This window comes from Macrotis lagotis, chromosome X (assembly GCF_037893015.1).
Source record: "Macrotis lagotis isolate mMagLag1 chromosome X, bilby.v1.9.chrom.fasta, whole genome shotgun sequence".
NCBI lineage: Eukaryota > Metazoa > Chordata > Mammalia > Peramelemorphia > Peramelidae > Macrotis > Macrotis lagotis.
The window spans coordinates 624,888,579-624,916,332 of NC_133666.1; the positions used below are offsets into that span (position 1 = coordinate 624,888,579).

At 45.9% G+C, this 27,754-nt stretch overlaps 2 protein-coding genes across 2 annotated transcripts in view; one reads left to right on the forward strand and one right to left on the reverse strand.

Annotated features, from left to right (window-relative positions):
- The window catches only part of COL5A3 (collagen type V alpha 3 chain), a 36,237-nt gene extending 16,987 nt beyond the window's left edge, over positions 1–19,250 (reverse strand). The window contains exons 1-31 of the mRNA XM_074203328.1: positions 18,973–19,250; positions 15,136–15,297; positions 14,843–15,038; positions 14,564–14,726; positions 12,545–12,658; positions 11,941–12,084; positions 10,866–11,000; positions 10,563–10,712; positions 10,006–10,053; positions 9,845–9,886; positions 6,729–6,791; positions 6,255–6,329; positions 5,633–5,716; positions 5,168–5,224; positions 4,945–4,998; positions 4,678–4,731; positions 4,277–4,330; positions 4,134–4,187; positions 3,991–4,044; positions 3,525–3,569; positions 3,221–3,274; positions 3,083–3,127; positions 2,886–2,939; positions 2,660–2,704; positions 2,063–2,116; positions 1,795–1,839; positions 1,556–1,609; positions 830–874; positions 678–731; positions 475–582; positions 231–284 (exon numbers count right to left, since the gene is read on the reverse strand). Coding sequence (XP_074059429.1) covers positions 231–284; positions 475–582; positions 678–731; positions 830–874; positions 1,556–1,609; positions 1,795–1,839; positions 2,063–2,116; positions 2,660–2,704; positions 2,886–2,939; positions 3,083–3,127; positions 3,221–3,274; positions 3,525–3,569; positions 3,991–4,044; positions 4,134–4,187; positions 4,277–4,330; positions 4,678–4,731; positions 4,945–4,998; positions 5,168–5,224; positions 5,633–5,716; positions 6,255–6,329; positions 6,729–6,791; positions 9,845–9,886; positions 10,006–10,053; positions 10,563–10,712; positions 10,866–11,000; positions 11,941–12,084; positions 12,545–12,658; positions 14,564–14,726; positions 14,843–15,038; positions 15,136–15,297; positions 18,973–19,075 — 2,463 coding nt within the window. The 5' untranslated portion in view covers positions 19,076–19,250. The remainder of the gene's footprint in view (positions 1–230; positions 285–474; positions 583–677; positions 732–829; positions 875–1,555; positions 1,610–1,794; positions 1,840–2,062; positions 2,117–2,659; positions 2,705–2,885; positions 2,940–3,082; positions 3,128–3,220; positions 3,275–3,524; positions 3,570–3,990; positions 4,045–4,133; positions 4,188–4,276; positions 4,331–4,677; positions 4,732–4,944; positions 4,999–5,167; positions 5,225–5,632; positions 5,717–6,254; positions 6,330–6,728; positions 6,792–9,844; positions 9,887–10,005; positions 10,054–10,562; positions 10,713–10,865; positions 11,001–11,940; positions 12,085–12,544; positions 12,659–14,563; positions 14,727–14,842; positions 15,039–15,135; positions 15,298–18,972) is intronic.
- A 2,610-nt stretch (positions 19,251–21,860) lies between these two features.
- RDH8 (retinol dehydrogenase 8) lies at positions 21,861–27,448 on the forward strand. Its single transcript, XM_074199568.1, has 6 exons — positions 21,861–22,088; positions 23,573–23,734; positions 25,297–25,476; positions 25,813–25,906; positions 26,398–26,581; positions 26,799–27,448. The coding sequence occupies exons 1-6, from the start codon at positions 21,968–21,970 to the stop codon at positions 27,021–27,023; spliced, it is 966 nt and encodes a 321-aa protein (XP_074055669.1). The 5' UTR covers positions 21,861–21,967; the 3' UTR covers positions 27,024–27,448.
- The last annotated feature ends 306 nt before the right edge of the window (positions 27,449–27,754 follow it).

A 27,754-nucleotide genomic window follows, 5' to 3' on the forward strand; every position in this document is an offset into this window, starting at 1 on the left:
TTGGCTGCCCTCCTCTGATCCACTGCCAAGTTCTTCTTAGACTGTGAGTATCTGAGGGCATAGAATGTCTTACCCTTCTCTCTATATCACCAGGGTGCTTAGCAATCTCATCAGCCCTTGGTAACACTCCACAGAGACTAAATAAACTCAAGTTGTGAATGACTTTCCCTCTCCTCATCCTCTGGGCAGGATTTTTAACCCCCCCCCCCCCCCATTCTCCATTCCCTTACTTTAGGGCCCTGGCGACCTGGATATCCTGGGAGACCTGGGATACCAAGCTTGCCCTGCCAAGAGAAGATTGCAGAGGTTAGAAAATCAGTCCTTTGACTGGGGATGACCAGAGGTCAGGCCACACACCAGTCAATAGCTAGGTATAATCAGGGGTGAGAGGGTAGAGGATCAAAGTCACAGAGACATAAATGGAAAGAGCAGTGCCAGTGAGGAAGCTTGAGAGGATGGTCTCTCTTTTCATACCTTCTCCCCAGCTGGACCTGGGGGTCCTTCTTCCCCCAGCAACCCTGCCTGACCCTTCAGGCCTTCAGGCCCATCCTCTCCTCTCGGGCCCAAAGGTCCAGGATGACCCTGAAATTGAGAAGAAGGTTAACACAGCTCCTCACACTTCCTTCTTCCCACTCTCCAACACCCTCCTCCATCTACCCCTCACCCCTTAATCTTACTCGATCTCCTTTTAGACCTGCATCACCCTTAAAGCCTGGGAAGCCATCTTCTCCCTGGTTTGGGAATAAGCAAAAAAAAGTTAAAAGTAGGGACCTGGGGTGGGGGTACAGAAAGCACCCCAATCAAAGAATCTTGGTCTCCCCACTTTTACCTTCTCGCCTTTCTCCCCTTTAAAGCCTCGGTTTCCAGATGTGCCCTATAGATATAAAGCCTGTGTTCAGAGGCAGTGTACAGGTTGGGGTCTCACTGTTCATTCTCCCTTTGCTAGGGAGAAAATCTGTCACTACCCACTGGGCTCTTAGACCTGTTAGTTCCCAGTGAGTACTGATAGATAAACTCTTCCCAGTTCATCCCTTTGCCCATCCCCATTAAGGGCAGCCCTGAAGGGGAAGACAGGCTACCTGGAGACTCAGGGTGGGCTGTCTTCTTGGACCCTAGTCAGCTTGCCTATGTCCCTGTCTGATTGTTAGTCACATGGGTGTGTGGTATAGAGGGCAGTTGATTGGTGGTACCCAGACACTCTGCCTCTAGGCTCCTTCTGCCCTTTTGCAAATCACTCAGTTCCTCCCTCTCCCTGGGAGCTCAACATTCCATCCCAGCCCTTTGTCTCACTTAGGAAGCCCCTGGAACATTCTTGGGTCACACAATGTGTGACTCTGTGCTCTGGCCACAATGTGACTCTGTGCTGGGCTACAATATGACTTTGTGCCCCAGATTGCAGTCCACATCCTGACCAGCCAGGCCTTGACCTTCACTCCATACACCCAAGGGTCCAAAGGGAATCATTCTATCATTGGGGCGGGTTTCTAGAATGCAGTTCCTATGGATTGCTCACATAAAGGACTCTGCCTATTTTGCCCAAAGGGGTATTACATACCTTCACTCCTCGCTGCCCAGGATATCCTGTTGGCCCTATGGACCCTTCTGGACCCTGAGGATTGAGCCAGGGTCAACATTTAAATGAATCCTTTTATACCTCCCCTAAAATCCCAGACTTCCAAATTTCTTTGCTCAGTAGTCTTCCTGGTCCACAGCCCCCACCTCCTCAGTTCACGATCCCCAAGTCCCAAACCTCCCCAGTCCTGGAGTTCAAGTCCTCTTTTCAGTACAACTCACCTGGGCCCCTTTCTCTCCCGTGGGGCCCTCATGGCCGGGGTGACCCTGTGAGGAGCACACACCTGGGAAGGTCAGGAGTCAGCCAGCTATCCAAAGCCTAGAAATTCCCATAACCCCCCAAATTCCTCCCTAATCCCCAGATTTTAGCCCTTCCTCCCAAACATCAGTGGTCTCTCTACTATTCCCACAATATTATCCCCCCTTGACCACTGGACCATCCTTTCATTCCTCTATATACCCCTCTCCCCCCCATGACTCCAGTCCTCACCGGGGGACCTTCAGCTCCTGGAAGACCTGGAATTCCTGCCTTGCCTGGGGGCCCCTAGAGTGAAAGGGGAGGCAGAAGGGAGGAATCATAGAGTTGAAAATTCTGTGATCCTCTTCCCACCTTGGGGATAAGCCCATTCCAGTCATAAAGCTTTGGAAGAGTAAAACATGGATAGTCATCCACATTTACTGACATTCAGAGGTGTTAGAGTGAAGTTCAATGGTTTTACAAGGTCAGAAGGGACTAAGCATTTATTAAGTGCCCACTGTTTATTATAATCCCCATTTTACAGGCATACAAGTGTGAAATGACTTGCTTAAGGTCACATCTCTAATAAGTGTCTGAGATCAGATTTTAATTCTTTCCTGATTTCTCATGGCAAAATATTTGTTGATGAAGAATAACAACTGATAGCTCACAGTAACATGCTTGAAAAACCACCAGTGTAGGGCTAGGTACTACTTTCAAATAAGTATGTCCTGCTATATGGCAGATAGATGGATGAGAAGTCTGAGACTGAGTCTTCCCTCGTCCTCAGTCAAGCTAATTTCTCACAGAGAGCTTGAGCAGAGGGAGAAGAAAGGATCAATCACTCACCTTTTCTCCTGGTGCCCCAATTGGTCCTTGTGGTCCAGGGAGACCCTGGAATAGCCAGATAGAAAGTGTGGAAAAGGAAGGCAGAAAGAGGAAAAGAAACATGAGGAAGATTCATAAATTCAGACCCTGGCTGACTAGGAGGAAGGACTCCGAAGAGTTTGAATGACCTCATTGATCCTTCCTTGTCTATTCCTTTCCCCCATTTCATCTTAATCCTATCACACACCTGGGATCCGGGATTTCCTTGTTGACCTGGAGGGCCTGACTCTCCTGGGATACCCTGGGAAAAGGGGGGCAAAGGGGAGATTCAAAAAAGATGATGGGAGTCATTAGAATGAGTAGGATCAGTGTGGTTGGAGGTTAGAGAAGCTAAGGTTCAGTGAGAATGGTTGGGAAAGATCTGAGGGAGAAATAAACTCTTACCACATTTCCTTTGGCACCAGGAGGTCCATCTATCCCCACTACACCCTGGGAGAGGAAAGGGTGTGAGAGTTGAGACAAAGAGACATAGATACAGAAAGTCAGAGAGATTTTTTAAAAAGACAGAAAGAGACTGCTTACTGGTTGTCCTGGGGGGCCTGGGGAACCTCTTGAGCCGATCAGTCCCCGAGGTCCCTGGGAAGAGAAAGCAAGTACTATCACTTATCCCTATTACTTCAGTTATGATCACCCCTACCTAGATTCAAGCACAGTACACACACACACAAACACCCAGGGCAGTCAGTAGCAGATGAAGGCAAAGAGAGCTAAAATCATAGAGTCATGGATTTGGAGCCTAAAAATACCTTCGAAATGATCAAGCCCCTTTTCTCTCACAGTACAATGGATATGGAAAAAAATGTGTCTCAGGGTTCAGGATACTTACTGGTTCCCCAGCCTGGCCCCTGGGCCCTGGGGGCCCTTCTGAACCCTATAAATAATTAAATAAGTAGATAAATAAATGAATGAATAATTGAGTAAATAAATAAATATGAATGGATGGATGAATGAATGAATGAACAATAAGTAAACAAATCCATGAAGATAGGAAGTGGTCCCTGGAAGAAAAACTTCCTTAAGTAGAGGGAAAAAAACAAAACAAATATTTATACATAAAGAATCTCAACTCTAGTATCTGGGTTATAGCGCAAGATCATGAGTCTTGTCTGACATTCCCTCCATTTTACACCCCCCCATCTTGACTGACTAGCAATAAATCACTCTTTCTACTCTACTTCCATTTTGTCTGACTAGCAATAAATCACCTCCTCCACCCTCCAGCCCCCAGACATTCCATCTAACCTTGACTCCCCCCACCATAGCCAGCCCCCAAACTCCCTCTCCCAACTTACCTTCTTACCATCCTCCCCAGGGGGCCCTGGCAGGCCAATATGGCCAACATCTCCCTGGAGAAAGAGTATGGAAAAGTGAGCATAAGAAGCACATTGGGAGGAAAATAGTTCTCCAGGGAAAAGGAGAGTATTGAGACACTCACCCTTTGGCCCTTTTCCCCTGGCAGCCCTGGTAGACCATCAAAACCTCGGTCACCCTGTTCAGGGAAATATGAGTTGAGTTTTGAATTCTGGAACATTCCACACTTCCTTGGATCTCTGTGGTTGCCAAATTCCCATCACCTACCTTGGGTCCAGTATCCCCTGGGAGACCCCGTGGTCCATCTGCTCCATAGCGACCCTATAGCCCAGGATGGAGAGAGTTAGTTCATGATGGTGAAAAGGAAAAAGGTCTGGTTCTACTCCTCCTGGCTGCCTAACAGCCTTGACTATCCTCCTGTCACACTGGCGGAACTTCTGAAGTGGCAAAAGGGAAGAGTGCTTTCAGAGTGCTCTCCTAGCTGGGAGACCTGCTTCTCAACAGAACTGCTATGCTCTCATCTCACTATTGTTATGAGAGAAAAATGAAACAGAAGCTTTGGGGCTGTATAGAGCTGCAGATCCCTGAGCTTCCTTTTGTCATGCCTCATTTCCAGAAAAGAATGCCAGGGTCATTTTTAAGGTCAATGGAAGTTCTAGGTTATTTACCTGTTTTCCTTCTTTTCCTGGAGGCCCAGGTAAGCCCTGAATACCTCTAGGACCCTGTAGGAGAAATAGAATAGAGGTAGAAAAATCCTAGGGTATTTCAATTTTTGACCCCAACCCCTAGGAGAATAAAGAGGGGAGGAGTTTATAAATACAGAGACCCGAGCCACCTTCCTCCAAAGTAGTACATTCCTGTGCCCTGACCCATAGAAAAGATACTGCTCAACCTGGTCATCATTGGCTAGATGCCAACACCCCCAAAATACTCACCTGTGGCCCTGCTATTCCTGTTTCTCCTTTCAGACCTGGATATCCAGGGAGACCCTGAGCAGGGGCAGAAGAGTTAGAAGAGTGAATGAGCAGAAAACAGTGACCCACCTCAGGGTGACACAGGAACTGATCTTCCTCACTCATTTTCCCTCCCTCCCCTACAAGCTTCCTTTCCACCTTTAATCACTTCCCTCCATTACAGGTCCTCCAGCTTCCAACTCACCAAGGGTCCAGCTCGACCTGTAAGCCCCATAGGACCAGGAGGGCCTTGCATGGAGAGCTGGAAAATTGGAGAAAAATATTAATACATCTCCAATATTTTTTTTTATGATTCTCATAGAGACCAAGCCACCCTTCCCCAGAGACTAGAGACAAATACCATCCAAAGTCCCCCTAAGTCTTCCCACCCAGGGCTGGAAGGATATATTTCCATTAGCCCACGATGTTTCATAACAGCCCTTCCATCACCATGTTACCTCATGATTTTTTCCAATCTTAACCTTATTACTCTCATGAATGTCTAATTATCTATCAATATCCCCCCCCCTTACCCACTAAGGCTACTCATTTGCTCCAGTTTAATTTCTATAAGCACTCATTTGCTCTACAAAAGTTTCCTTATCTTTTATGGAACCTCTTGAGCCTTTATTCCTCCCAAAAGCCTCTCATTACCCATGAAGGTTCCCACCTGGGCTTGCTGCAGCACCGCTTGGGCCTGTGCCTGTTGGAATGAGCTTGGGGGACCCTTGAGGAACTCACCCCCAAATTGGAACTGGGGAGATAGAAATAGTGAGTAAGGGAGTGACCAAGGAGAAACAGCCCTCCCCCAAATCCATAGGTCAAAGTCCCTCTTGTGAACACACACATGGGAGGAAGAAGGGAAGAGGAAATAAGAGAGCCATGCAGGGACAACCTACTAATAGATTCCCATGGTCAGATTAATGTTTGAGAACATTAAGGGTTGAGGGTGAAACTGGAAATGGAGAGCCAGTCCACCAAAGGTCAGAACTTCCTTCTGCACATACATTTGGGGAGAAAGAGACAGAATGGCTGTGGACAGACATCCATCCAACACATATCGGAGTAAGGTATGGTGGAACCATATAGGAACATCTCTCTGAAATATATCAGAACCCCTACACATAATAAGAAGGAAAGCAAAGTTGCCCCATGGAGGGGCAATTTCTCCCAAATAGATCAGGGTTCCCTTCTATTCCTTCTACATGCACACATAGACTAGGGAATGTGAAAGACATGGACTCCCTCCACTGTCAGAGCCTCTTCCTGTTCCATTCCCCTTCTTAACTCACAGGCATCATAATCACAGTCCCAGGGAGGCCTCGGACACCATCCACTCCAGGGACACCAGGACGACCAGCAGGGCCCTGACAATGAAAGAAGAGATGAAAAGTCATGCTTATTCAAAGAGATTCACATAGAGGCAGAGAAATACAAGGATAGAATAGTGAGGGGACCACAGAAACAGAAAAAATCAACCAGAAACAAAGAATAACATTGCTGGGAGTACTTTGGAAGAGGGCTGCTGAGAGGTCATCTAGTCCAGCTCCTTCACTGTACAGATTAGAAAAATGGGGCTTAGCAAACTTAAATGATTTGTCCAAGGTCAAACAGAACAATAATTCACACTGGACTTTTAATTCCCTGAGATAGGACTTCTTCCCAGACTCATTCCCCTTTGGCATGAGGGATTCTAAATCTCCACCTCTGCAGTCTCTGATGTGTCTGCCAAAACTCATATCTCCCTCCATGCTTGGAATCCTTACCCTTTCACCTGGGTCCCCAGGGAAGCCAGGTGGGCCAGGAGGGCCCGAAGGGCCAACTAGTCCCTGTGGGAAGAGAAAGGCAGGAATCAAAATGATAGAGATGTCTCAGTTGGGACAGATCTCACCTTCAGTAATTACCATGGTAACTTCCTTACATTGACATTCCTCACTGATTATCTATCATTGACCTCCATCACTGTTTAAAAAAATTTTGTAGCCAAGATTAGAAAGAGGGCAGAAAGTTGGGAAATTATTTTCACAACTAGTGTTTTTGATAATGGACTCATTTCTAAATATAGGGAGAACTGAATCAAATTTATAAGATTACAAGTCATTCTGCAATTGATAAATGATCAAAAGATATGAATAGTTTTCAGATAAAGAAATCAAAGATATTTAGTTATATGAAAAAATGCTCCAAATCATTATTGATTAGAAAAATGCAAATTAGAACAACTATGAGGTACCACCTCATAACTAAGAGATTGGCTAAGATGACAAAAAAAGAAAATTATCAATATTGGAGAAGATGTGAGGACAGTGGGACATTAATGCAGTGTTGGTGAAGTTGTGAATGGACCCAGTCATTCTGGAGAGCAATCTGGAACTGTACCCAAAAAGCAATAAAACTGATCATATCCTTTGATCTAACAATACCAATACTGGATTTATATCCTAAAGAAATCATAAAAAATGGGAAAAGTCTAACATGTTCAAAAATATTTATAGCAGTTCTTTTTTTAAAGAATTGGAAATTGAGGGGAAACCCCATCAATTGAGAAAAGGCTGAACATGTTATGGTATATGAATATTATGGGGTACTATTGTTCTATAAGAAATTATGAGGAGCGGCTAGGTGGCACAGTAGATAAAGCACCAGCCCTGGAGTCAGGAGTACCTGGGTTCAGATCCGGTCTCAGACACTTAATAATTACCTAGCTGTGTGGCCTTGGGCAAGCCACTTAACCCCATTTGCCTTGCAAAAAAACAAAAAACAAAAAAAAAAGAAATTATGAGCGGCCACTGTAACCAAGATCAAAAGAAATGTAGTAAATTGGGAAACAATTTTTACAATTAGAATTTCTGACCAATGACTCATTTCTAAAATATACAGAGAACTGAGTCAAATTTTCAAAAAAAAGAACCATTCCCCAATTGACAAATGGTCAAAGGATATGCAAAGGCAATTTACAGATGAGGAAATCAAAGCAATCCTTGGTCATATGAAAAATTGCTCTAAATCATTACTTATTAGAGAAATGCAAATTAAAGCATCTCTGAGGTACCACCTCACACCTCTCAGACTGGCCAGTATGACCAGAAAGGACAATGATCAGTGTTGGAAGGAATGTGGGAAATCTGGGACACTAATACATTGTTGGTGAAGCTGTGAACTCATCCAGCCTTTCTGGAGAGCAGTTTGAAATTGTGCCCAAAGGGCAACAAAAATGTGCAAACCGTTTGATCCAAAAATACCACTACTGAGTCTATATCCTAAAGAGATGTGATGAAAAAGGGTTAAAAACATCACATGTACAAAAATATTTATAGCAGCCCTGTTTGTGGTGGCAAAGAATTGGAAATTCAGAAAATGTCCTTCAATTGGGAAATGGTTTAACAAACTGTGGTATATGGGATGGGAATTCAGGGAAGCCTGGAGGGATTTGCATGAACTGATGCTGAGTGAGATGAGCAGAACCAGAAGAAGATTATACACCCTAACAGAAACATAGGGGTGATGATCAACCTTGATAGACTTGCTCATTCCATCAGTGAAACAATCAGGGACAATTAGGGGCTGTCTGCAATGGAGAATACCATCTGTATACAGAGAAAGAATTGTGAAGTTTAAACAAAGACCAAAGACCTTTAACTTAGGGGAAAAAACTGTTATCTTTTTATGTAATTTTGCTATCTCTTATATTTTATTTTTCTTCCTTAAGGATATGATTTCTCTCTCATCACATACAGCTTAGATCAATGTATACCATGGAAACAATGTAAAGACAAACAGACTGCCTTCTGTGGGGGTGGGGGGAGGGAAGCAAGATTAGGGGAAAAATTGTAAAACTCAAAATAAATAAAATCTTTCTTGGAAAAAAAAAGAAATTATGAGCAGTCAAGATTTTAGAGAAGCCTAGAAAGACTTGCATGAACTGATGCTGAATAAAGTGAATAGGACCAAGAGAACATTGTACACATTAACAACAACATTGTGAGATGATCAAGTATGATGGATGCAGCTCCTCTCAGCAGCTCAGAAATCAAGGACAACCCTGAGAGACCTGCTATGTACAATGCCATCCACATCCAGTGGGGGAAAAAATATGAAGCCTAAATATTGAGCAGAGCATACTATATTCATTTTTTTGAAACTTCTTTTATATTTTTCCTCTCTTCCTCAGTTTTTTCTTTCCCCTTAGTTCTAATCCTTCTTTCACAGTATGACTAATAAATAAATAAATATGTTAAACACAAATGTACATGGTTAACTTTTACCAGACTGTTCACTGCCATGAGGAGTGGGGAGGGAAGGAAGGGTGGTAGGAAAATGTGGAACTCATAAATTTGCAAATTGCTGAATACTGAAAAACAACCATTGCATGAAATTGAAAAAATAAAATACAATTTCAATAAAAAATAAATAAAAATTATTTTTAAGTTCTAAATTCTCTCCCTCCTTTTACACCTTCTGTCACAATTTAAAAGATAAGAAATAGGAAAACCATTATATATATATTAAAGTCACACAAAATCTTTTTCCAACTGACCCCTTTTAGACTCCTCACTATTCCCTCCAATGGATCTGAGTCCCATCACTGCACCACTTCTACAACCACCATAACCATCTCACTTTCAAGTCCCCCCACCACTGAGTCTCAAAGAATCTCCAAACTCCTTTCAAATAATGCCTCCCACTAAACTCTACTGACTTTCAATTCAAATACAGTGCCTCCTCCTCCCCAGTTTTCCTCCAACATCTTCTCTATTGGCCCTGGATTGAAAAGAATGGAAGTCACTTTGGAAAGGATAACTAAAGTTCATCCTGGAGCTAGGATCTGGGAAAGTGGGATAACCAAAAGGGAAAGAGAAAGGGTTGAGGTGTTAATGCTCACCAAAGGCCCTCGAAGTCCTGGGGCTCCCTCAAACTGCTGGCCCTATGAGAAAAATACAAATATGACCACATACCCAGTCATAGCATTCCCTCCCCCACATTCCTGCAAGGAAGGGGTGTCTAACACCAACCCCCACCTAGTGTTCACTGTCCCCCACTCACCAATTCAATAACTGCTGGTTCCCCTTTCTGACCTTTTTCACCAGCATTCTGGGGTACCGGAAGGGAGGAGGAAAATACAGACACTTCAGAATCTGTCACAAACCCAACCAGCCTGTCGCCCTTATTTGATAAAGTATCAACCCTTCATGCTGCCTTCTAGTTGGAGCCCTATATCCCAGGCCTTCAACTTTCTTAGGAAACAGAGTTCCTTAAGAGTTCCCTACCCTCCAGACTAGGGCTCCCCAAAAGACCCATCACCCAGAATTTTTCATCCCCCTAAAGTTTTTCTATTCTCCATCTGATTCCCTTTCTCCTATGTCCCAGCGTCTTCAATTTTCCCCAGAGCCCTAAGTATCCCTAGAGAACTTCAATTTCCCCAAATTTTCAGTTCTTCCATAGTTTCCATTCCTCAGAGGGCACTCATCTTTAAGAGATATCCTCAGCTAGTCAGAGGTCATCTCTCAGTACTTTTCCTCCTCAAAGAGTCTCCTAATCCTCAGGACCCATTTTCTCAATTCTTGACCCAAGAATTTCCCAGAGACCTCTCCCAAACTTACAGGAAATAAATAGATCTGGGTCTCTGGCCCACGCTCAGCTGGTCCATAGATGGGGTTCTTGGTATAGTTTTCCCACTTCTCATTCATGCCTTCCCTTGGCCCAGGGAGCTCCCATGTAATTCCAGAGGATATTGACTCATTTCCAGGGTCCTGGGAAGAAACCAAAAGGGTGAGAAGAAACAGAAATACCATTCATCCTTCTGAGCAAAAATAATCACCTTCCATCCCTCTCTTCCTCCCTTCTTCACCCCAGGCCCTCAGCCCCTCAGCCCCTCAGTCCCTCTCCCCAGACTCTGGTCTTACTTTATAGGTGGTGACATTGAGACCGATGGTCACTGTGGATGTGATGACTGTTATATTTGATGGGGCAGTTGGGTCCACAGTCTCTGTCTCAAGGGGGAGAGTTAGAGTCTTTACCTCAGGACTGTAAGTGGTGTTCTGAGAGAGAGAAAATAAATCAGCACATCTGGGGGACCTGAGGCTGCAGGATCTGGACAGAGGGCAGGCAGACCCACACATGATATAACATAGAACAGGGAAAAACTGAGCATGGGCATGGAACAATTAAACACAAAATGGAACAAAAAGGTGGGGGGGGGGAGTGTGAATCTCAGATACAGAAGGAGCTCAGAGTAAGCCTAGTGAGCTGTGCTGTTGGAGAAAAGAGAGCTTCTGCAAGAACTGGATCCTGGGTAGGGGAGGGATGTATTTACATGGGAGGGGAAAGGATAAAGAATTCAAGGATAGGAAACAACATAAATAAAGGTAAGAGTTAACCTAACTAGAGAGGAAGGAAGTTACAGGAGGGGAGCTCTAAGAGATACATTAGGATCATATACTGAAGACTCAAATGCCAGGCTGAGGGTTTTAAATATCTCTTGAGAACAGTGGGGCTTGTCAACAATAAAGTCAGTATCAGCCCTAAGGGCCAGGTGTCTGGAGGCCAGAGGCAGTATTTTTCCCCTGGCCCAGAATAGTACTCAGTGGTCAATCCTGCCTAGACTGGCCAGAACAAGGGAGTGGGGGTGGGGGATCAGAATCAAACTTATTTCCCCACAATTCCCTGAGGTCCAGGGCAGCTGCTGAAAGAACTGGGTCAAGGGGGGGGGGGGGTAAGGAGATAGCTCCCAGGCAAAAGGTCAGGACTAAAGAGAGTAAGGAGAAGAACATAGGGATTGGGAAGACCTTGGAAGGACTTCAGCTATTCCTCACATCCTGGGGGCCTCTGGCAGTGACCTTAATAGCCTCTGACTAGCTGTACTCTTGCCTACCCCTCAGTCCCTTCTTAATGACCACTAGTCATCATTAATGAAAATGTAAGATTGGTGTGACCACATCTTGGGGAAATTAGAGGCAGGGTCAAAGGGAGATACCTTACCTGGTTGTCTGGTGAAGATGGGGCCACTTCTTGTTTCTCAGAGTCCTTGTTTTTCTTCTTGCCCTTGCCCTTCCGACCCTTCCGGCCTTTCCCCTTCCCTTTCCCCTTTCCCTTCCTTTGGGGAGGAGGGGTATCTGTCTCAACCTAGGTAGAAGGTATTCTGCTCAGGGTCCAGAAGATGCCTCCCCCACTCTGAAATCAGTTCTTCTCTAGGTTAGGATCCCAGGCATTCTGGTCACATAGGATCCTGAACTGTGAGCTAATTATTAAGGGTCAGCTTGCCCCAAGGTGAACAATCTAAAGTCATTTATCCCAGGGCAGGTCATGCCATACCAACAAGTCAGGGGGCACCCACTCCATGCTAGGAGAATTATTTATCCCATCCCAGGGTATATAGTTATAGGATCATAGTTTATTTTATAAGTGAGGAAACTGAAGCCAAGAGAGATTAAGTCAATTGGCCTTAGTTTAATAATTTAGATAGTTAGCATCTGAGGTAGGATTCAAACTCGAGCCTTCCTGATTCCAAGTCCAGCACTGAGGATAGTGCTACCTAGCAGGCTCTAAGGCATTTATTTTGTGACAAAAACCAAGGTTTGCTCACCCCAGTGACTGAAGTGGTTGGGGTAGTAGGGATGTCACAGTTGGGCAGCAGATTTTCACAGGCCCTGAAGGCAGCTTGAGCATCTTGCAGGATTATAAACTCCTGGACATCCCCCTGTAGAGAAGAAAGAAAAGATAAGGAATTGAGAAGAGGAGCTGAAGAATCAGGAACTTAATAGTGCCTGCTTTGAAATTTAGATGCCACTACCTCTCCCCCAGGACTATTCCTGATTCCAACACAAATAAGTTAAGGCTGAGAAAAGATAGTATAAGGTCCTCAGTACCAAAGTAGATGGGGTGGGGGTGTCAGGACTCCTCAGGCTGAGTGTGTTTGTGTGTGTGTGTGTGTGTGTGTGTGTGTGTGTGTGTGTGTGTGTGTATGTGTGTGTGATGGGGCTGGGGAAGACTGGGTTAGGGAGAGAAGAAATGGAAAGAATCTTTTGGTCCATCCTAAAAGTTGTGGGAACTGGGAGCCTCTGTGGAAGGGTATGGTTCTCCTCCTGCCTTACAAGTTAATCGCACATATCCAATCTGGACCCAGTCTCTGGGAAAAGCTCAGACTTCTTCCAGATCCAGGATGCCTCTCTCCCAAACCCTTCTTTCCCTATCCTCACAAAGTATTTTCAGGGAGAGAGGGGTCTCAGCTAATATTTCTGTTCCAACACAAGAGCTGTGTGTGCTTCCATATACATCAGGCCCTCAGTCTGGGAGTCCCCAACACCTTCGGAATTCAGGGTTCCCTTTTAGGGTCTGAGAATGAAATAATCTCCAGTTCTATGTCTCTGAGACTTCCTTAGAAATTTCTCTTTCCAGAGACAATCTTCCTCCAAGAAACTCTTCCAGATCAAGTACTTTAAAAACCCACTATCCCCTCCAGTATTTTCCAGGGATTCCCACCTTCTCCCTATGCATCAGAAACTTACCTCTGCCCAGGTCATTTCATCACCCTTACACAAAGATCCCATCAAGGTTTTTGCAAGGCAAATGGCATTAAGTGGCTTGCCCTAGGCCACATGGCTAGGTAATTATTAAGTGTCTGAGGCTGGATTTGAACTCAGGTACTCCTGACCCCAGGGCCAGTGCTCTATCCACTGCACCACCTAGCTGCCCCTGGGATCCCCCTTCTAAGAGATTCCCCAGAGTCCTCTGATGCCCAGAGACACACTCAGAGTTTCATCAGGATTTTCCCAGAAAAAAATCATCTAGATTTTCACTAGAGAAGCAGCTAGGTGGCACAGTGGATAGAGTACTGGCCTCAGAGTCAGAAAGATCTTAGTTCAAATTCGACTTCCAACAGTTACTAGCTGTGTGAACCTAGCTAGGCAAGTCCCTTAACCCTGACTGCCTCTCCCCTCTCCTTCAAAAAAGAATAGATTCTCACTAGATTTCTTCTAGGGACTTTCATCCAAGACCTTTCTAGAGAGTTTCCCTGAGAGCTCCCTGGTATTCTCTTCATTCCTCTACAGCCCTAACTCTCCTTAAGCAAAGGAGAAAATGGATAGGAAGAGAGGGAGCTAGAGAGGAGGCCAATGAGGAGAAATCTCTAGGGTGGGTCATGAACACCACAAACATAGGGAGGAGTGGCTTTCATAGCCTCCTACTCTGGAATCCACCCTGACCCCCTCCCCCTCAATAGAGTTGAACACATAATCTCACACTATTACTGTCTCTTAACAGGCCTGGGCTGCACTCTCTCTCGGCAGCTCCAAGAGGATGTCTCAGCCTGGGCCCCACCCTAACCATTTCTTGATTCTGAACTCTTAGTTCCCATCTCTGAGGCCTGGAGCAACGATGGAGGGCAGGGGTGGGGAGACATGACTGAGATCTGAGAGAAGCCAAGAAGAAAGGAGCCAGGAGCTCTCCCTTACAGAGCGACTTCAGTTCGCCAATTTAATTTTCTGTTTTGCCCTCTCATTGGGTGGATTAGGACCCCAAGGGTCCTATTCTCTACACCCTCCCCACCTCCATTTTTCTCCATCTAAAGATGATCATCATGGCCTCCTGGGTTTCCTGCCCCCACCTGGAAGGCCTCTTCTCCAGGGTCCTGTGTCCCCAGCATAATAAGCCCAGCTGTGCCAATAGGTGTCAATCTCTGCCATTTCCAGCTCACTGGGGGCTGTGATTCACAGTCAACCACCAGGGTCACTGTCCTGTTGTCCACACTGACTGCCACACGGTGCCACCTGGAGGGAGGAGTTCAACTTTGATGTGGGAGTAGGAAATGCTGCTGATCCCTCTTTTCTCAAATTCCCAGCACATCAACCTGAGGCTAACTCATCAGAGCTCCAGATATACTCACCTGCCATCCATGACATCAATTGTAGTGGGAAGCAGACTAGGGCTGGGGGGGTCAGACAGGAGCTGAGTTGGCTGTCCAACTCCGAGCCCCAGTTGCCTCACTCCTCTTTCATCATAAACAGACAGAAGGACAGCCTGACCAGATGAATAACCCCTCAGGGTGACCAGCAGTGAAAAGTTCTCTGGAAAGTGACCAGCTAGGACAGTGGGAGAAAACAATTTAGAACAGGGTCTCCCTTGATGGGCTTGACTACCTCTCCATACATCCTCCCAGGTTCCTCTCCCAGGTCTTACCTGGCCAAAGTTGTCCCATGGGAACACTGAGCTGACTGGAGTTTCCCACCCAAAAGGCTCGATCTCCTTCTGGGGTCCTTTGGGGGCAGAATCCTGGTACTTCAGGGACCTTGGCTCTGCCTCCCTTGACTCCCATTGCCTGAAGCACATCTATAGGAACAGCTGATGGAACAAATCATAAGGTCCTGAAGCCTGGGTTGGGACAGGGGTTGAGACAATCTAACTGTCCCCACATATTGCTCTTCTGTTGGGAAGCTAATGTTTGGGAAGGGAAAAGCCAGAATTAGGAGTTTGGGAGACAGGGCCTGAGCTTGGGATACCTTCTTCTCTGCTCCTACCCCCCCACCCCCAGCTGTTCCATCCTGTTAGGCCTTTAGTTCCAATCTTTTTTACTTGGTCTTTGGTGAGAAAAAATCTGACCTAGTTTTAGCATGAATCAAAAGTTCCTGGCCTGAGCCCCAGCGCCTGACTCTCTCTTTTCTCCCCCAGTCCCAGCTCAGGGCCCCTGGGCCCTTATAGCACTCACCCCTGCTCCTAGTCAGGCTGAAATCTCAACTCTTCCCTCTCCCCTCCCACTGGGCTCTTTACCCCCTCTTACTCCCTCTGGCTCCTGATCTTTTCCAGAGAAACAAGGGAAGGAGGGCCGAAGGGAAAACACATATGCAGAGAATGCACATTGGAAAAGGTTTGTTCTTATTGAAGTGTTCCCCCCTGCATGTACACACACAGAGGCAAGCTGGCAGCAGGAAGAGGCCAGATGTTGAGCAAATGATCCCTTCACCCAGTGTCCACAGTTATCTCTCGTTAAGGAGCCTGTGGTGGGGAGCTTAATGACCATCCCTCCCTGGTTCCTCAGATAACATACAGGTACAGGCATGGTGGAAGGCCAAGGGACAGGTGGGGGAAGATATGATTATGGGGGCCTTATAGAAAGCAGCCCCCACCCTGGGAAAAACCAAGTAGTCCAGGCACAGAGACTAAGTGAATCCAGATGGGCCCCTCCCTTTGCTGAAGAGCAGAACTGAGGAGGAGCAGGGGGCTTCCCCTGGGCTCCACCCCCCCCCCCACCCAACCTCCTGTCCTACTGACCTTCTGACCCAAGCTTCTTGGCAGAATCAAGATTTCCACAGAATCTGCCATGATCTCACTCCAATCTCCCAGCCCTGCTGACTTCACCAAAGGGAAGGCAGGAGTCTACCACTAGCCCAGGAAGAGGGGGTATTAAGTGAGGAAGGGGTTTCCCTTGGACCCTCAGAGTTCTCCCCCCAACTATGGCTCCTTTTTAACTCATCAGTTGTCTTTCTCAATGTGTATTTTTGTTTATTTCTGTCTTTTTTTTTTTTAATTTTGACTGTCTGAATTTTACAGCCTGGTACATAATGGACAGTCAGGAAATGGGAGCCTGTCCTGACTCCTACCCTTGAGTATGTGAAAAGGATTTGGAAGGGAGCAGCTAGGTGGAGCAGCAGATAGAATACCAGCCCTGGAGTCAGGAGGACCTGGGTTCAAATACGGTCTCAGACACTTAATAATTACCTAGTTGTGTGACCTTGGGCAAGTCACTTAGCCCCATTGCCTTAAATAAATAAAAAAAGGAAAGGATTTGGAGGGCAAGGGGGAAGGCTTAGTGTCAGGGCTACCTTGGGGGTAGAAGGAGTTGAAGCAGGGGCTGGGACTCTAGCTCCCTGCTGACCACAGGCATCACCCTCCATGGACAGTCACTGGCCTATAGTAAGGGAAGATGGTGATCTGGCCACTCTCCCCCATCAGTCCTTCAACAACCATCCTATCTAACCTCCTCTAATCTTTGGAGTGAGTGTGAAGAAAGCAAATACTTCTGAATTCATGGCTTTTGTAAATTCATGCAAATTCCCTCTTACTGCCATTTCAGGTTCTTCCCCTTTCTTCCTTAGATGACTTTTCTAAAACTTCTGGCAGTATCTGTTGCTCTCTTTAGTCTTGGAGTTAGCTCATTCTTTCTTCCCTTTTCCTCAGGCCAGAGTGACCAAAGACAAGAGGTCTTTAGTCCCAGAGGATGGGGGTGGAGTTGGCATCAATGGCCTCTATCCTCTCCCCCATTCCAATTCACTGCCAAGCTAGGGCCTAGGGAAGGAATGAAAAGAGTCTGGGCAATTACAGAGCTCAAGGTTTTTATGGCACTGCAACACCAATATGGGTTAGTCCTAAGGAGCAAAGATGTGGGAGAATGACTGGAACCTTCCCAGAAGCAATCAGGACAGTCATCGTCCCCTGAGAAATGCCTGTTATAGGGGAGGGAATAGGGGTTCCTTCCCCACCGTAGAGAGACCCCCCTGCCAGATATTCACAGCTGGCTATGCGTCACAGTCACTGATGAGTCACTCAGCCCAGGCCTAGGGCCACCCCCGGGGATGCAGAGAAATTCGAAAGGAAAAACACCATTAAACTGGGTCGCAGCTGGTGGGGGAGGAGAGGATATTTGCCCCTCCAACCCAGCCCCTGAACCCCGCCCCGCTTTGCCCCACACCTTCTCCCTGGGCCCTGTCCATGGTGCTGAGCCGATCGGCCTCTGGGACCGCCCAGGGCTCCTGTGTAGTAGGAAGCAGGCGGGGCAAGCCAAGCTAGGGACTCCGGGCTAGCAAGCAGATTATCCTTTGTCAAAGGAAGCAAATGGGATTGGAGTGTGGAGAGAAAAGAAGACGGGCCAAACCACTCGAGGGTAGGAAGGTTGACCTGGGGAGACAATTAGACCTCCAGGGGGCGCCATCAGCTCCCGCTTTTACTCTCCTCCCCCAAAGCTGAAGGATGGGCAGAAGTTAAAGGAGATAAATCCTCTCCCCTAAATTTCTGCAAATACTCCCAGCCTTCCCACATCATCACTACCACACGTACACCACGGGGCAACAAAAATAACAGATTTATGCAACATAAATACACACAATTTCATATGTGACAACTCAACTCAGTCATACATAATCTCACGCATATTAATACAATTGTTCAGTCATTCAAGTCGTGTCCGACTCTGTGACTCCCAGATGGGGTTTTCTTGACAAAGATACTGGAGTGTTTTGCTACTTCTTTCTCCAGCTCATTTTGCAGATGAGGAAACTGAAGCAAAAAATGACTTGCTCAGGGTCACACAGTAAATGTCTGAGACCACATTTTAACTCAAATTTTAATTAACAATCATTTATACATAATCATTATCTCTCACACTAATCCAGTATACTTGGTGTCACACATTACACACAACCCTTTATCCCACACACAGAGACACATTTGCATCCAACTGCTCTAGCAGACTCAGAATAATTCACACCCACCACTCAAACAATACCAGCCTCACACACAAATATGCACTCATGCCCATAGACACTTCTCACAAGGCCACATAGTGCTCCAAAGCATACGGTGCGATGTATGACAGTCACAACCACAGACACGAAAGCAATGGCACACGGATACACAACCCAAGTCACACAGTTCAATCATTATCGAACACAGATGGACAAATCACAACTACTCCCATAAGGCTGTGATCTAGCCACACGCATACACAGTCCATACGATCACCCAGTCTCTATGCCACTTCAAACAGACCTAATCACACTCAATGGAGGACTCTAATCATCGCGATGACATCACACCTTTTGGACACATAATTGCCCACTTTGGGCACCGAAGGACACACAGCAATTCATTATCTCACGCAATCACACCCTCATTCGCCCAACCCCACCCAAACACTGGGCAAAATTCTGGGATCCCCCTCCCTTTCGTTCTGCAGGGCTTGGGGGGTTTTGTGAGTTTTTGACTTGGGATGAATGCCTCTCCAGCCCCACGCGCCCCACTTACCTGTCCCCCTTTGGGATAATTGCATCAGGGAAGAGAGGACTAGGAAAAGGTCTGCCCAGGACCTGGATCTGTCCCATTCTCGGCTACCGGTCCCAGTCCTCATCCTCCACGCCAACCGGGCCCGGCCTCGCTCCCCGGTGGAGCTGGGCGGCGCTATCACCCTCCGAAGGGTCCGAGGGGAGCCTCCTTTCTACCAGGTGGGATAGGTGGGGGGAGGGGACCCTCTCATTGGGGCTTCCACTTCGAACTTCGGAAAACAGCTACAGACTTCGGAGCAGAACTAGCCGGAGCCCCCGCCCCCTCCGCTTCGGTCCTGCCCCCACCCCACCCCAGCTCCCGGGCCCAGCCGGGGCCGGGCGGGGCAAGGCGGGGCCAGGCGAGGCGGGGCGGGGGCGTGCTCACTTGGAACTCGCCCTGGAGGGAGGGAAGCCCGAGTTGGGAAAATTTTGCCCAGAGATGTAACTGGCCGATTTTAAGGAGCCCGGAGACCGCCACCCGCTCTCCCCGAGGCCTTGGAGCCGGGGCAAGGTGATTCCAGCTCAAGCCTTCCCGACATCCTTAAGAGTTTGAGGGAGGGGCACCCAGAGTCATTTGCACCTTCTCTGCCCCATCCCAACCCAGGGCAGGTTTCAGCACATGTGTGTCTGTGTCTGTCTGTTTCTCTGCACATGTGTGTGCTTGCGTGCGCTGCAGGATTCTAGAGTCTGGGTTTGGGAGTCCCCTGGGGCTGGTCATGCTCTGATCATCAGCCCATACCTGAGCGTCTCTGTGGAAGAACCAGAGTACCGGGGAACAAACGGAGTTAGGGGGAATCCTGCCTCCTCCTCGGGGGCAGAAGAGGCCTCGACTGCTGAGGGCAGGGTTGACCCCTTCTACCCAGGCTCTCTCCTCAAAAACAAAGCATTTTTGTGTGCTGGGGTGGAGACGAGGGCGTGAGTCTGGCCTGAGGATGCGGTGGTAGAGGATGGGGGTGGGGCTCAAAAACTACTTATGAGACTTCATACCTAGGATATTTATGAGGCCCCTCTGAAGTGAGATCTCTTCTGAGGGAGCAGCAAAAACGTTTCCAGATTCAGTAAATCGTATTGTGGAATCGGGACCCCAGTAGGAGTTTTCTGGCAAAGACACTGCCATTTCTTTCTCTGGCTCATTTTACAGACGAGGAAACAGGATCAAATAACTTGCCCAGGGTCACAGAACCAGTGGCTAAAGCCAGATTTGAACTGAGGAAGATGGGTCTTCCTGACTTCAGCCCCTGCCCTCTATCTACCTGACCACCTAGCTGCCCTGGGGAAGTCAATGGTGATGAGGAGGTTCGTCCTTCCTTCTCAAAGACAGTGACATCTAGGAGGTGATACCAGGAGAAGTATGTGAATTGAATTTGAGTGGGGGTGGGGAGACCGCGATAAGCCACCAGCCTCACTTTCCCCTCCAGAACCACCTGGGTCCAGTGGCCAGAAATAGATTCAAACAACTGGAGATATGAGACTGGATATGAGGTAATCAAGATTAAGTGACTTGCCCAAGGTCACACAGTTAGTTGTCAAGTGTCTGAGGTCAGACTTCAACTCAGATCCTCCTGACTCCAGGACTGGTGGGCTTATCCAATGGGTCACCTAACTACCTTAGTAGGCCATCTAACTTCTTATATCTAGCCACAGTCCCCATAAGCGGGCTTCCAACTCATTTCTCAGCCCAAAATCCTGTGTCCTTCCTTCCAGGGGATTAGGGTTTCAGAAACAGTTTTCTGCCTGACTCCCTGAGATCTGTGATGCAGGAAAAATGGGGGTGGGAATGGCTCCTAAAACTCTCAGTTCTTACAATGGTTGCTTGTTATACATGACTCGTTCTTATAACTACTTAGTCCAGAGTGATTAAAATAGCTCTTTATTATTAACTTCTCTGCAGAAAAAAAGATCAATTTCCCCGGAGGGAAAAAGGTAACAAATTGCAACAATGACTAATCTTATATGAAATTTGAAAGGCTTGTTCTTCCCCTTCGGATCAGCCATTGGTCAGGTTTACAATCCAATCAATACACTCCTCCCCGTACCACTCTGTAATAATAGCTAATAATAATAATATGACCCCGCCCTGGCCATTATACAGGAGAGTTTATAGTAATATGTATGCATTTCACTGAGCAGGTGCACTTGGAAAGGACAAGGACACTAGGATAACTCAGAACCAGATGGAGTAGGCCTGATCCATTCTCAGGTTTCACCAGGTTGGGGTCAGTTCTTTTGTCTTACACTCACATAGCTGCACATAGGCACAAACACTGGCAGACCCCAGTCTTTAGTGTGTGTGTGTGTGTGTGTGTGTGTGTGTGTGTGTGTGTGTGTGTGTGTTTAAACTAACAATCTCTTCTTACAGTCTGTGGAAAACAAAAACACTCGGTTCTTTTGCACATAGCCTAACACGAGTTGAAACAGAAGGAAATAGGCATTAGGAGTCATTTAGTCTCTTACCACTTAATTTTTGTTGTTGTTTTGCAAGGCAATGGGGTTAAGTGACTTGTTCAAGGTCACACTGCTCTATCCACTCTACCACCTAACTGCCCTTCACTAATTTTTTTTTAACCACTTAATTTTCTAAACAGGAAAAACCAAGGCCCAGAGATGGTAAAAAAAAAAAATCCGCCCAAGGTCACAATGATAGCAAACAACAGAGCCTAGGTTTGTACTAAGAGCCTCCTGATGCCAAAGTCAAGAGTCCTTTCAATTCAACTCCACCACACCACACCATGTACATTCTGGTTGTCTCCCAATTTCTCCATTAAATTCAGTGGCTCCCTATGCTTGGTCATTTGAGAAGGTATTCTTGGTTACTCTCTTTCTTCTTGCCTACTCTTCTCTACCTACCTTGCCCTTCTCTACACACTCTAAACATTTGATCTCGACTTCGAAGAGATCATGTGATCTTGGGAAGGCAGGGTGGAGTTCAGGCATAACTGGACAAGCAAGGATGATCACATGACTCAGAGGGGACAGACATGGCAAGAGCTGAGGGCTCAGGAGGACAGCCCAGGATTGTCCTGATCACTGGCTGCTCTTCAGGAATTGGCTTACATCTGGCTGTAAAGTTGGCCCAGGACCCACAACAGAGATATCATGGTGAGCATGGCAAAGGGGTGGGAATGGGCTTGGGATCCCTTCTACTGGAATATGGGAGTTCCTAATTTTAGTCAGCATGGAAGCCTGCGACAGACATAGTAACCCAAATGCATCTACAAATGTACACACAGAGGCAGACTTATAGAAATACACAAACACAGAAACAGAGACATATAGGCATAGAAACACAATTCAATTTTTCATGATACAGATGCAGACATGTTGACATAGATAAAAAGTTTCATCAGCACAGATGACATTCATAGACACACTGACAAAACTATAAGCACAGACTCTCTATCCTCCTTTGCCATTATTTCTCTCCAATCCATTTTGTCTACATTTTCCAAGGAAGTAAGGATAAGGAACATTATGTCATGAGGACGTTTCTCATCTCAGGCTTGAAGACTCCCCCCCATTCATTCCTTACCCCATCTTCAGTTATCTCCTTTTTCTTGCTTTTCTTCCCTCCTCATTCCTTCTAGGATTATGCCTCCAGGACTAAGCCTCTTACATAAGTATAACCTTGGATATTGTCCTTCATATGTCTGGGGAGGGAGGATTTGGAATGGGGAAGAGATTTTGCAGCCCCATTTCTGGGTAGCTCTCTCATTTTCTCCCACTAGATCTGGTGATTCCACAAATGATCCCATAATTCTTGACTCCCCTGTCTTACCTCACCCTCTTCCCCCCTACACACAGATCATTAGGGCCCTGAGGGATCAAGGGTTGGTGTGAGCAAAGGAGTTATTAGTCAAGAGAAATCTTTTGGTGAGTGGGGAATTGGGGGAGGGGAAGCCTCTAGGAGTTAAATACAGCCTCTTCCCCTCTTCCTCCTGAACCGAGTTACCCCTGCACAGTAGACATACAGACTTTCTGAAGAGAGGCAGATTTGTATAGTGATAGGGCCCTAGGCTGAGAATCAAAAAGTTGTGGGTTCAAATCCAGCCTCAGACATTTATTAACCGTGTATCTCTGGGCGAATCACCCAACTTTGCTGTGCCTCAGTTTCCTCCCCTGTAATATAAGGGATCATCTCTAAAGTCCCTTTCAGCTGTAAATATGAACTGAAAGAGTTCTTAGAAATCATCTAGTCTAATGCTTATGTGGAATTTAATCTCCTTAAAAGACACCTAGAAAATGTTCATCTGAACTTCACTAGAAGACCAACAATGATAGGGAATTCCCTATCTCCCAAGATAGCCCATTCCTTTTCAGAATAGCTCTAACTACAGGGAAGATTTTCCTTACACTGAGTGAAAATCTGCTTCCTATCATGTATGTACCTTCCATTCTCTGATCCTAGTTCTATATGTTCATGGACATGTGGAGACCCCCAGAAGACCTCAGATACATAGATACACATTTGTGCACATGAATGGATAAGCACTCTAACCAGGCTCAGAGGCACTTAGCTGGGGGAAGTGGGGGGCCAGGAGATTGATGCTCCCCTATTCTCAGTGCAATGTTCTTGGATATTGTAGTGATTGCCACCATGAGGGACCTGGGAAAGAAGGAGAAATTGGAGGCTGCAGCTGGTGAGGCTCTGGGCCGAACATTGACTGTGGCACAACTGGATGTCTGCAATGAGGACTCTGTGTCTGCCTGCCTAAGCAACATTGAGGGCGGGTCTTTGGATGTGCTGGGTGAGACAGACTTTCTTCAGTTTTGCCTATCAAGACAACCAGTCCACCTCTAGTCCATGGGAAGGGGAGAGGTTAGGGGGTGGGGAACAGTGACTCTTACCTTTACCCTCTGTAGTGGAAAGATGGTTAGATCTGGATCCTGAACCCTTGGCATATTCTGACTATTACTCATTACTTGTGTGATCTGGGGCAAGCCGTTTCTTCTCTTTTGGCCCCAGTTTCTCCTAGGTCAGGGATTTTTTTTTCTTAATTCAGATTTATTTTATTTTCAGTTCTGAATTTGTTCCTTTCCACTTCCCCTGCCTGATGGGAAAGCAAGAAAAAACAAAACTCTTTATAAATATGTATAGTCAAGCAAAACAAATGCCCATATTAGCCATATCCAAAAAAAGTGTGTATATATATATATATGTACTTCACTCTTTATTCTGAGTCTATCACCTTTCATTCGGTCATAGATAGTACGTTTTGTCATGCATCCTCTGGAATTTTGGCTGATTCATTGTGTTGTAGATCTAGGATTCTTTTTTTTTTAATTTTTTTTTAGGTTTTTTTTGCAAGGCAAATGGGGTTAAGTAGCTTGCCCAAGGCCACACAGCTAGGTAATTATTAAGTGTCTGAGGCCGGATTTGAACTCAGGGACTCCTGACTCCAGGGCTGGTGCTCTACCCACTGCACCTCCTAGCCATCCCCTCTGTATATTTTAGAAATGAGTCCTTTGTCATAAATACTAGTTGCAAAAATTGTTTCCCAATTTACTACATTTCTTTTCATCTTGGTTACTGTGGTTTTTGTCTGTACAAAAGCTTTTTTTCTTTCTAGGTTTTTTTTTTTTTGCAAGGTGATGGGGTTAAGTGGCTTGCCCAAGGCCACACAGCTAGGTAATTATTAAGTGTCTGAGACCAGATTTGAACCCAGGTACTCCTGACTCCAAGGCCGGTGCTTTATCCACTATGCCACCTAGCTGCCCCGATCTAGGATTCTTAATCTGAGATCCAAAGACACCTACTTCCAAGGAGGTTGGGCTGCGGATAGACTTCTGAGGGTTCGTGAACTTGGATAAGAAAAAAAATGACATCTTTATTTTGATATAATTGATTTTCTTTGTAAATTTTTGTATTTTATACATTTAAAAGCATGATTTTAAAAGGAGTACATAGGCTTCACCAGACCAACATCAAAAAAAGCAAAGAAAGCCTGGTCTAGATTCTGAGGTCATCTATCCTACCATCTTAGAGTCATAGACTAGGAGTCAAAAGATCTGTGTTCTAGCCCCTGTTCTGCCACTGACAAGTTGTATGACCTTAGGCAAGTAACTTTCCTTCTTTTGGCCTTAGTTTCCTCTTCTGTAAAATGAGAGTGTTGGTCTAGTTGATCTGGGGTCTTTCCTCTGTCCTTATGACTCCTCCAAATATCAGGTCTAACTTAGTCCCTCTCATTAGACTCAAGTCATCTGGGTCTCTTCTTCAGTTCCAGATTGGAATGAAGAGTATAGTAGGGGATGAAGCTGCCAGGGCTCAAATTCAGCCATCCTTAGTGTTGCACCTCCTTACTCTCTCCAGTGAACAATGCAGGTTTGGGACTTGTAGGGCCCCTGGAAGGCCTCAGTATGGTAGACATCAGGAAGGTCTTTGAAACCAACTTCTTTGGAGCAGTCCAACTGATCAAGGCTGTGTTACCCAGCATGAAGCAAAGACGTAAGGGCCACATTGTGGTGGTTAGCAGCGTCATGGGATTGCAGGGTAAGTAAGATCCCTTCCCCACCTCTGGGATCCTTCTGCTCCTGGGTAGGAAGATAACCTCACTCAGGTCCATCCACTCAGTATTCCTTTAACCAAATTCTTATCCTTATCCTGAAAGGGAGGATCTGGTCTCACTCACACCTCCCCTACTCTATCTCTTCCTTCTATGAAATCCCATCCAAGAACCTCAGCTACTTAAGGGTTCCTAATTTTGAGATAAGAAATTGAAGTCCCCTCAGACACTCCCAGGGCAAGGGGGCAAGGTTGGGGTATAGGCTCACTTAGATACCCATAGAACCTAAATCTAATCCCATTCTTACATGCCTACCTTTCCAGGTGTTATATTCAATGATGTTTACTCAGCCTCCAAGTTTGCAATGGAAGGGTTCTGTGAGAGTCTGGCTGTGCAGCTTCTGCAGTTTAATATCTTGTGAGATGGGGATGGAACTCAGGGTGGAATATACTGGGGATCTGAACTCTGAGTGGGAGACCTAAAGGGAAAGGGAAAGAAGATCTGTCCCTTGAAGAGGGGAGGAAAAGGGTGGGGGCAGTGGGGAAGGGGATCCTGAGGGGACAGTAGATGCTGAGATAAGAGGGAATAGAAAGGTTTAGGCTTTGGGGGCAGGAAATTGTTGCAAGAAAGAAGTCTAAGTTCTAAAAGGATATCCTGAGGGAGGAGTGGATCTTGAGCTCTGAGGGAAGAGAAGGCCTAGACTCTAAGGGGAGGGGGTATAAGGTGAAAAGAGTCTTTAAAAGTCTTTGAAGTAAAGGGTGATCCTAAACTATGATACCTTCCTGGGACCTCTGCTTCATTGAATTGTTAAACCCACAATGTAGCTCCTAAGATGAGTCCTGGGGGCAATCATTGGAGAAAGGTTTTAGGAGAGTCCAAAGAAGTCTTAGACCTTCATTCCTTCACAGTGTGTCCTTAGTGGAACCAGGGCCAGTGAACACAGATTTTGAGGCCAAGTTAATGGCACAAGTCTCCAAGAATGATTTTCCTGGCACTGACTCTGACACCTTGAGATACTTCCTTGATGTTTACCTCCCAGCATCAAAGGAGATTTTCCAGACCCTGGGCCAGAGTCCCGAGGATGTTGTCCAGGTAAGGGGACAGCTCTCTCTCCCCACCCCACCCCCATTTCACCAATGAAGCTGAGGAGTCAAGCATGCCTTGGGAAGGGGATGGCCATTTTTTCACAATCTCCTCTGACGATATTAAGGCCCCTGATCTCCAATTCCCTTCTTTACTGTCCCTCATTCTTGCCTCTTTGGAAGTTCAGGAAGTCTGAGCCTAAGAGTTGGAATCTTATATTTTCTAGGTCATTGCCCAGGTGATTGGCTCAGCACAACCATCTCTTCGCTATCAGACCAATACCCTCTATACACCCCTGACTGCCCTGAAGTATGCTGACCCTTCTGGAGACCTTTCTGTTCACACCTTCTACCGCCTCCTCTTCCGCTGCCAACCCCTTTTCCAGTTTAGCCTTGGTTGTCTCCGCTGCCTCTTGGGGAACTGCCTCCGTCCCAAGGTTACACCCATGTGAGGGGATCGGAGGTATGTGGGAGGGATTCAGAGCTATATGAAGAAGGTATAAGGAAGATAATATACATGTGAAAAAGCCACATGTATTCAGAGATATTAGTGACTCCATAGTTAGACCCCCACCCTTTCAGTTTTTTCAAGAGATGAACCTCAAAATCTTGAATTCACAACCCCCCACCTGTAGTATTAGTTTCTTTACTATGAACTTAATAATATTTTGCAAATGAATTTATATTTTACTTTATTGGTATTTTATTTAAAATTTCATTTTTTCTTCAATTATATATAAAACAATTTTAACATTTATTTTTTTAAAAATTCTTTCCAAGTTCTTTCTCTTCCTTTTCTCCCCCATTGAGAAGGCAAATAATTTAAAATAGATTACACATGTACAGTTATGTAAAATACATTTCTATTTTAGTCCTGTTGTAAAGAAAACAGACAAAAAATGAAAAATAAAGTTTAAAAAATGATGCTTCAATTTTTATTCTGATTCCATCAGTTCTTTCTCTGGAGGTGGATAACATTTTTCATCATGAGTCTTTCAGAACAGTCTCAGATCATCGTATTGCTGACAATAGCCAAGTCATTCATACTTGTTTGTATGATATTGCAGTTACTATGTACAGTATTCTCCTGGTTCTGCTCATTTCACTTTGCATCAGTTCATGTAAGCCTCTCCTGGTTTTTCTTAGAGCATTCTGCTTTTCATTTCCATCACAAACATATATC